We start from the raw sequence: 10,054 nt of genomic DNA on the forward strand, positions 1-10,054 counted from the left end.
TGCATGCTGTATGCTGCCCAGAGTCACATTGTTTGAGTTGGGTGGCTTTTATAAATCTAGTTAATAAATAAATACACATATAAATAAATAGTTGCTTGAATCCTGTTGAGATCTATTTAGAGACCTTTTTTCTAAAGCAGCTGCTAAATAAACAAATGAATTTAATTGAAAGCTGGTGGGTTTGTGGATTTATGCACATGTACTTTTTCCCTTCTCCCTGTGCTACCTTTGGAATGTCAGCAACTATATTTAAAGATAAAATGATTCCAAACTACATTATTGATAGCAGTAAGTATCAAAAATATCTGTACACTTTTTGCCGAGAGAGAGAAAAAAGATACTTTGAGATGTTTCCTAATACTACAACTAAGAAGTGTAAATTAGTCAGAAGGACCTAGGCCTTGATTTAAGGATACTTTGTGCTTAAAAGTTATTGGGATGCTGCTGACATATTGATCCAAAAGAGATGTACAATATCTAGTTGTAGAAATATGCCTGGCTACATTGGGTTTTCCCATTAAGAAAACTATGATAGCTGAGAGGCCGGTTGATGTATTTTCTTTAATATCATCATTGTTTTGTCAGAATATGCCTCAGCATGAAAATTTGATCCATATTTTAGGTGCACATACTTTGTGAGAGGCAACAACTAGTTTCTTATACAAGCTTCAGGAATCTAGTACAGTGATCAAAGATTCCTTTCCAAATAATGCTGGAGGTTAGGATACTAACTGCACCCTAATGTTAGAATTTTCTGAAAATTACTGATTCAGACTCAAAACGGGTAAATTTTTATTGGACAAATTCTGCTATGCTGTGCTATTTATTTTAACACTTATATGTTCAGAAACAGTTGCTCGGTGTAAGAGGAAAAAGTTGGTCCCATGGAAATTTAGGTTGATCAGTCCCCTCAGGAGAAAATTAGCTAAGTTTTGGCAATCAAGCAAACAATTCATACTTATTTCTTTATAATACTTCTCTAACAGATGCAAACTTGAAGAACCTCAAAAGTGTGCATTTTGGAATTAACTTTAACACTATTAACCATAGTTAAGAAAAAGTAGATTGCTATTGCAGAGTCATATGGTACTTCTAGCTGGCAGTAAGCTAGAGATGTTTTAAAATACTGTTCTTTTTCTTACCTCTAAGATTTGGAAATGGAAAACATGGATCAGATGTCATCTGATAATGATTCTCATAACCAGAAAATGGAAGAGATTTCAGCAGATTTGAACTTGGTCACTCAAGATTCTGAAGGAGAAGGTGGTTTGAGCTCATTTGCAGAGTCACACAGCAGTAGTTTTTCTCAGACAGACCAAGATTCTTGTACCCCTGAATTCCAGGAAACTAGCAGTAGCAGTCAAGCATCAGAACAGGATAATCATCCTGAGGAACAATCAAAGATTGAGACAGATTCCAATCCCAGTAATAACTGGAGTAATAAAGACCAGTCTATGGAATCAATAATCGCTGATTGGAATGAAGACATAGAAGCATTTGAAATGATGGAAAAAGATGAACTATAACTTCAAATATTTTGCTTGTGAACTTCACGGAGGATATAATGGCCCTAATATCTGAAATTCAAAAAGAATTGTTCAGTATTGTGACAAGCAGCCAGGTTTTTATTGGCAAAAGCCAGCATGTGTTATAATTTGAACTTTTTTTGTTCGTTTGTTTATCCTGTTTTTAAAAATGGGAATGTGCAATCAACCCATTTGCAGAGTTCCTTTGCATGGTGCTGTAATGCAGGAAGTTCATTCAGGGAATGATACGGATTCTTCCTGGGTTCCAGATTCTTGTGGGTTAGCTTAAGGTGGTCTTAGGGAGGCAAAGAAATGACTGCAGTGGGATTAATGCACCAGTGAGCCTGAATGGCTAGTTGTAGTGTTACATCTTGGCCCATGAAGGCCATGAATTGGCAGGGGTGGCAATGCTGTTTCAAGATTCAATATGGTATCCCAAAGTCTCTCTTTTTTTTTTTTTTTGGAGACTTGGTGGAAATAGTTCGCTGTGCCTTTATGATGAAGGCAAAGCAATGGGCAGCTGTGATTGTTTTGTGCCACTTAATGTAGTAAGTGTGCTGTACCTCCTTATCACTTCTTCCATTTTATTCCTTTGAAGAATTACCAATTCACTTGGGTATTATTCTTCGTTCTTAGTTCAAGTCAAGATAGTTTATAAACCAAAGGCAATGTGTTCTATTATAAAAAGAAGAAAAAAAATCTGGATAATTCTTAAACATGTGGACAAAACCTCTCTACATTCCCATCCCTTTGGTTTTGAATGTTGTGCATTAAATGGCAAGTTCAAAATGAGCCAAAACTAGCATCCTTCCCAATTTCTGGAAAAGGTACGAAATCATCTTGTATTAGGATCTAATTTATTTTGTTCTGCAGTTTTTATATTTAAGTGGGCCTTACATCAAAACCATCCTATTCCTGTGTATATCTTAAAATCTGTATGTTTTCCTTCTGTGAAAAATGGCCAGTATCTTAACTAGAAACAATGCATCCTTAGCATAATATGAAGTCAAGCAAAAACTGGTATCATGTGTAAATTAGGGGTATGCAAAACCTTTTGAATTTGAAACCGTTTGACTTCCAGTTGGGTTGATCTGTGCTTATTAGAATGTGTCTTGACCATTCTGGAAATGTTCCCAGGTCATAGCAGGTATGTTGAGCTCAGAATAGGCCCGCTTTTTAATTCAGAACACTTCCGGAAAAGTCCTGTTCAAACTCTGAACAGAGTATTTTGAACTCAGAATGTTTTGAATTCAGAACATTTTGTGTGTCACTAGTGTTAGTTTTTTTTTATATTGTAGCAGAAATATTTCACAGCAATCATGTTTCACAAATGTCTTAAGTTTACATTTAGCATCCTTTCTAAAAACCCAAGTGTAGCAAACAAAGCAAATAAGACTGCCTAATATTATAATTACTTTCATTTTTATTTCACTTTTTTTTTTTACTTTTAGGAAGCAAAAAAGCCAAATAATTTTGACACAGCAATATTGCACTGTGCTCTACTTGGCCTTTTCATGTGTAACTGATTTGTTGCAAAATTTGACAAAGATCCTATGATCAAATGCAATATGTAGTAAGGGAATGCTTGTCATACTGCAAGTACACTTGGCCCAAGGGATGGACGGACTCTCTCTCTCTCTCTGCAGGCTCCTTATTACTGAAACCCGATCATCCAATATTGCACAGGATAGCAGATTTCTGGGGGCAACCAATGGCTATCCTCTAACGCAGCATTTTATTTCTCCATAAATCTGAGAGATAATAGTGGGTTTTTATAGGGGGAAAAGTCAAGTGCAATGGCATGAGAGTTCAACCAGCAATGCTTTATATTCTGACTGAGCCAGGAACTGAGGCTGGAACGAACTATTCTTTTGCTGTCATATGTCAGTTATTTCTTGATCACAAAGAATGATATACCGTAAATGATTAGAACCACCCTCTCATAGCACTTACGTATGTAAGTATATAGGACAAACTACTGAAAGGTCCTTGTACAAAAAACTTGCAGTGTGTAAGACAGCCTTTTAAACGTACACATCAGACTGTTTTTTGGAATCTGCTACTTGGGTAGGAAGACTTCTGCAGGAATTGGGTGAAAATGGTGGTGACTTTTACTGAATTAATAAAACAAGTGTCCTTTAACTTTTTTTTAATGTTTTATTTGCATATAAAGAACCCCAAATTGTGTTTAGATTTGAAGTTTGGTTTTTACATGGTAGGATATTCCTTCAGAGAACTTCAGTACAGAATTCTCTGAAGTGTCCTTTGATAGCTTAGGCTCTATGGTGGAGGAGAATGAGTTTTGAGCTTACAAAATACACTAAAAACACATGGAGTATACTGTATCTCTAGAATATGAACACCATTAGTAAAGGCTTTTAAAATATGTGTTCTGATTTAGAGTAACTTACCAAGCTGCTCTTTTCTTTAGCCCTGCAGCAGGACCTCATTTTGTTTCTGATAAAATAATTTAGTAGTAATATCTTCACAAAGCATTTTGGACAGATTTATATCTGTGTTGCACAGCAACCACTAAATTTTCACCACCTCTTACAGATAATTTATTAAGAGTTTGCACACCTGCTGTTCCCTATACATAGTTCATGCCATGGATGTTAGGTTATGCCTGCCATTAAATATCTGCAAATGCTTTGAGTTTTCCTCATTGATTCAGGGATTATTGAGATACTTGCTTGCCATTAGAAAGGAGCATCTGAAAGGTGGTTGTCTACCTCAGATATAGCTTGTCCTTTTTATATATCTAGTTCTTCATCACAGCCATAAACCTGCTCAACAATAAAAGGTTTACATATTAACTAGATTTGGAAATGGCTTTTTGGAGAGGAGTTACCTAATTAAGATCTTCATATCAGCTTTTTTGGACTGCCATTCCGGCACGTGCTGTGAGAAGCACGAAAGTCAGCCACTTGCATGCCTCTAGCCTAAGGAGAAGTGCAGAAGTTGGCATAATACTATTTCATCTCTAATTGAGCTCTTCTTTAACCTGCTTGTTTTGTCTCCATCTTTCCGTGTGGTTGTAGTGCAGGTGCAGGGAGATCCAAGGGATGATATTACCCAACAGTCAATACAATTGAGAGAAAACATTCTATGAATGCATACCATACATCCACATTTTGTAAGATTTTTACCAGCCCAATTTACAGCCATATATTTTCTTACGATGTAATTTATGAAAAAGTCTAAAGGGGTGCTGTTAACACTACTGTTGGATTTTTCAGTCTGGTGATTTTAAGCGTGTATAATATCCCTAAGGGCAACTGTGTACTGTGATGTAAAAGTCTGAGCTCAAACTGTACATAAACTTTGTATATAAAATTGTCTACTTGATTATAACTGCTGATTGTAAAGATTTAATAAAACATGTAAATATTCTGGTCAAAGTGCTGAAATAAATTGTTCATTGAGGCTTAATGATTTAAACAAAGTTGACGCTCCTCAAAATCTGTATTCTCTGTAAGTACGTGCATATTCCATTAAGTGCATACACACTAATCCAAATTACAAATATACATACTTCCTTCAAAAGATAGGTATCAACTCTGAGAGAAGGAGGGGAAAGCAATACTCTGTCAGATTGAAAATATGTTGGAAGGGTCCCTAGCAATCATGGAATGCACTAAAGTCTGTAGAGCCTTCCACTAAAGGAATTAAGTCACACGTCTTCCAATGCAAGTATATTCCCAATTGTGCATGACTGCAGGGACTCCCCAGTATTGAGACAACATAAACATCAGATATTCAAATGGGAATCTAGGATGAAATTGACAGAGTAAGGTTTTATTTTGTATGTGCTCAAGGCTTTCTTCAAAGCTCTGAGGACCCATCAACACCTTGTGGGCCAATCCAGCATTTCTTTGCTATCATTTCCTCTTCTGAATCCTCCTCATTTTACTTAAGCCTAATAACCCACTCCATTTTTTCTTTAAAAACTAAGATGTTTTGGGTGCCAATTTCTGTTTTTGGGAGATGTAATTTGGTAACATGTCTCAGAAAGCTTAGGGCTGTCAGATTGATTACCAAATACTGGACTGACTTGTGTTTCTTAACCAGCAGAAAGAGGAAGCTGTCTTCCTTTAGCCTTGCTTTTAAAATCCTGGTGGAGGGAGGAAAAGAAGGTGATGCAAGCCAAAAGCTAAAGTGCTGCAGCAGCCCAGGCTGCCTTAGTTGGGTGGGGCAGACTCCCATAATGGAGAGACCCCATGTGTGGCAATAAAGGGCATAATCCATCCCCCGGTCAGCCTATACAGCACACTTTGACATTTCTCCCCTAAAAGCACTATCAATGACTATCTTGCTATCTTTGTCAGAAAAGTTGGTGAGAGCTAATGAAGTCTGGTAAACTTCATTGAACAGGAAAATGTACATCAGAACCCAGCTTCTTACCATCATACCAAAAATTAACAATAGAAATCTGGTTTGAGAAATGTGGTTCTGGTGTTATATGTATATTCTGGTACCTTGGTAACACCTACTAAAAGAACTTTTATTTTGTTGGGTAGTTGGACCTAAATCCTTTCTGATACCTCCTCTATGTCCACAATGATCATTTTTTTAAAAAAGCGGTCCTCTTCTCTAGGAAGCGCAACTGCTAATTAAGAAATTCACAGAATTGAGCTAGAATACAGATACACTAAACGCTAGTTTTACCAAAAAAAAAAAAAAAAGCTTCTGAAAACATGAAAAAGATCCCTGTGAATAGGAATCTCTCTACCATCCACGGTCTAGACTGTAAATTAGCCTAGTCTATTATAAAAATAGTTCCAGTAAAACTGTCTGCCTAACTAGACCATCAATTCAGGCAGGGTGGGGAGGATTATGCAGCCTTTTCTGAGCCCATGCAATGCATTTCTTGGCTTTTGGAGTTTGTCTTAATAAGCTAAAGATCAGATACATTTTTAAAAACTAATTAGCATCCATGAGTTAGGCAAGCAATGTATTTTAACCAATGTCTTTACTGGATGATGAAGTTTCCACAATGTAGCGATAGATGGCACTAAAGATTAAGACCAAAATCAGGAATTTGATTAATATATAAACTGTTGGATAAGACTCAGATTCCCTAGTCTTGAATTTCCCTAGTCTAGAATGTTGTTTCTAGCAACAGCCACCCAATTATCTATGGAAATTCAAGAAAAGGAACAAGACATTTGTCCCTCCTTTCTGCAACAGATTAAGATTTTGAAGTATTCTTTGATGAGCTCTCCTCAGATAGTGGCACTGGGGCTAAATTATGTTGGGTATTTTGGGAGCCTAGGAATTGTAGCTTTTTTTCCCTATAAGATTAGGAGGTGGCTATTACTTACAGAATTGCTTGCATTAATGGAAAGAATCATTAAAGTAAAACTTGTTTGGATCCCGGGGAAGTTTTGTGTATTTCCTTTTATGAAATTAAAAGTATTTTGAAATATGTAGCTTTGGATCATTTTCCTCGATGAATAAATGAGCAAGTACAATGTTTTTGACTCATTTAATTGGGTTCTCTTTATCTGGATTTGGGACGTGTGGGGAACAGACCAGATTTTAGGTCATATTTATGCAGAAATATTGAAACTTCAAAAGGGCAACATAAAGCATATTTATGTTTGATGAGTTTCAAGAGGAGATATTTAAGCAGTAGACTGATGAAACACCCATATTCTATTCCTCATTCCATGTTGAAGGATGCACAGTGGGGTGCAACATCATCAATATGAAAAAAAAATCCCAGTGGTTTCTTCTTTCTATTTGGGCTCCAGTTCATTGAAACCTTTGGTTGCATTCTAGAAGTGAACACTTAAGGCAAAATGCTTTGGGTTGGTAGAACATGAGAATAACCATGCTAGATCAAGCCTAGGCACAACTGATCAGCATTCTCTCACACAGTGGCCTTACCAGATGCATCTAAGAAGCCCACAAACAGGAGACCAAGGAAGCCCTCTTCTCCCATTGATGTTCAAAATGAGAAAGCTTTTTTGCTTCATGGTTTATAGATCACATGCCCTTTCAAGGATCAGATTAGAATATGGGGACTGCTTCTGGCTTTGCTCCTTGATGGAACTCTTATGAGACATTTGGCTCTTAGTCTCTTCTTGTTTTCAGGTGTTTATGGCCATTTTTTTGTCCTCTAAATGTTTATAATGACCATATTCTTTTGACCAGACTGGCTGGGTATTATAGGCATTGTAGGACTACAACTTTCTATTCCTACATGTAATTGTAATAAATTGAAGGATCTTTGAAGACAGCTAAATTACCCTTTGGTTTTGAATTTTAGCAGATAATGGTAAAATGTAGCAGAAACTCCACTAAGCCCTGCACATTGCATTTTAAAAAGGAAGTTAATACTCTGCTTTCTGATAGAATGTATTATTCTCAGTTTTCTACACTTCTTCAATTTCTGCCTGCTTCTCAGCTACAAAACAAGGATTTTTTAATCATCTCATTTTTCCTATAAAGTCAGAACATGCAGCTCTGCTTGCTCAGGAGCAAAGAAAACAGAAATGTCCTTAATGCAAGTTTTATATATATATATATATTTAAATTTTCTGAGTCTTGCCAGATGAGCATTTTTCACCTCAGGATGGTGACTCCCTTTGTAGAAAGGTTTCAGTCTTGGAAGACCTCTCCAGAGGAATGAGCTAGATTGATCAGGAACAGCAAGATTGCCTCTCACCTCCCACCACCCCTAGCCAAAAAACCTAGAGAAAATTGGAACAGAAAAAGGCCCAAGTGGGAAGTTATTTATAACAATGCCAAACACACCAATACATTATTAGAGAGAATACATGGGTGGGGAAACATTTGCCAACAACCTGGAAATGCTGCTAAAAGTGTTGGACAAATTATTTTCCTTGTAAAATAAAAATCTGTTGAGACTTGTCTGACCAATGACATCTGGATCCTTGACTATAAATAGATCATAACTGACTGAAGCTATTTTGGCACCTTCGCCTCTCTGTATTTAAGAGTTGTTACAATCGCCTCATTTAATCTATAAATTTGTTACCTTACCCACCTTAGAAGAATCCTGTGAAAAATACAGAATTGCCTGAGACAGGAAACCCAGGGGAATATATACACAGGAGAGAGAGAGAGAGAGAATGAATGAATGAATGAATGAATGAATTTAGGCAAATTTCAGTTTGAACAAGCACTATCTGGCTGGTAATCAAGTAAATGTTTACATATATCCTCCTTTTATTTAGTCCAGATGAGCACTGCAAATGCCAGGTTTTTAGAGTTGAAAAGGGCAACCACTGTAAGTTCCTTTGTATGAAAAGTTTAACCATATTTCTTTGGTGTGTTCCCAAAGATAGTTCAGCTGTAGGACTCTGAACTTCTGGTTCCTATATGGTTAGGTTGACTGTGCCACTCCATGCCTCTGGAAAGTGGATTCCATCTTGAACTGTACTAGACATCAAACTCTAATCCTTACTAGTTTTTCTCCTAGAGTCCCCACCCCAACCCCCGCTCCAACTGTTCTTTGGAATAAAATTTTCCCCCACCCAAAGAATTTTCCACATATTTACAAGTAATAAAATGATAGAACCACCCAAGTTCCATTAAAATTTGTACAACATTTAGAAAACATGCTCCTTACTGCTAAATTGTGGAGAACAAGAAAATCTTTTCCTTTCTTTTTTTTGCTATTGCTTATTTTAGTATAGCCAATGAGAAACCTACAAGTCCAGATCTCAGTACTTCTTAAAAACCCATTTGGCTAGTTTTATATAAAAAATTGAACTAGGTAACAGAGTGAAAGATGATGGCAGTTATTTTCAAAGGGGTATCACATCAGTAAAGAGATGCTATGCTGGCCAAAAGTTAAAGTTTTATGTAAAATGAGGCCACTCTCCAAAAATTGTGGCCTGTCTCTAATTTCTAAATAACCTTAAGGTGGGCATTAAGACTGTGGATGTGAATGCAAGAAGAGAAATTTACCTTTTATACAGATATCGATTTTGCTAGGAAGAAATTTAAGGAAGCGCCATCCAAACATTTAGACCAGTGTTTCTCAACCTCAGCAACTTTAAAACATGTGGACTTCAGCTCCCAGAATTCCCCAGACAACATGAGGTTGAGAAACACTGATGTAGACAACTATTAGACATCAGTTGAAATGCTCAGAATATATTACTCTGAACAATGGAAATTGATGCTTCAGGATAGCAAGAATTCAAACATTGGGGGAGGAACTAAGCGTTTTCAAAGAACCTGGGGGAAAAATCAGCAAATTCAGATCATACAGGTACAGAAAATAAGGACATGTTCTACTAGAGAAAAACACTACTAACCCCACCCTCGTTATTATAGTTAACTTACTGCTAAATTCAGTCTTACAAAATTGAGGCCAACTTAAGAATATTAAACAAACATTTGTACAACCCTAGGCAAAGTCTGTTGGGTTTGTTTGTTTGTTTTCTCCATCAGGAAAATCCAGATCAAGGAGAAAAGCAAGTCCTTCAGCTCTGAAGCTGCAGTAGTATTGTTCGCTTTGAATCTATAAAGGTTGTGCTTTTACCAGCACA

General features: G+C 36.7%; 1 protein-coding gene across 1 annotated transcript in view; it reads left to right on the forward strand.

The window, feature by feature from the left end:
* Positions 1-4,958, forward strand: part of EDEM3 (ER degradation enhancing alpha-mannosidase like protein 3) — a 41,987-nt gene extending 37,029 nt beyond the window's left edge. The window contains exon 20 of the mRNA XM_063298421.1: positions 1,150-4,958. Coding sequence (XP_063154491.1) covers positions 1,150-1,526 — 377 coding nt within the window. The 3' untranslated portion in view covers positions 1,527-4,958. The remainder of the gene's footprint in view (positions 1-1,149) is intronic.
* Positions 4,959-10,054: the final 5,096 nt, after the last annotated feature.

This window comes from Candoia aspera, chromosome 3 (genome assembly GCF_035149785.1).
Source record: "Candoia aspera isolate rCanAsp1 chromosome 3, rCanAsp1.hap2, whole genome shotgun sequence".
NCBI lineage: Eukaryota > Metazoa > Chordata > Lepidosauria > Squamata > Boidae > Candoia > Candoia aspera.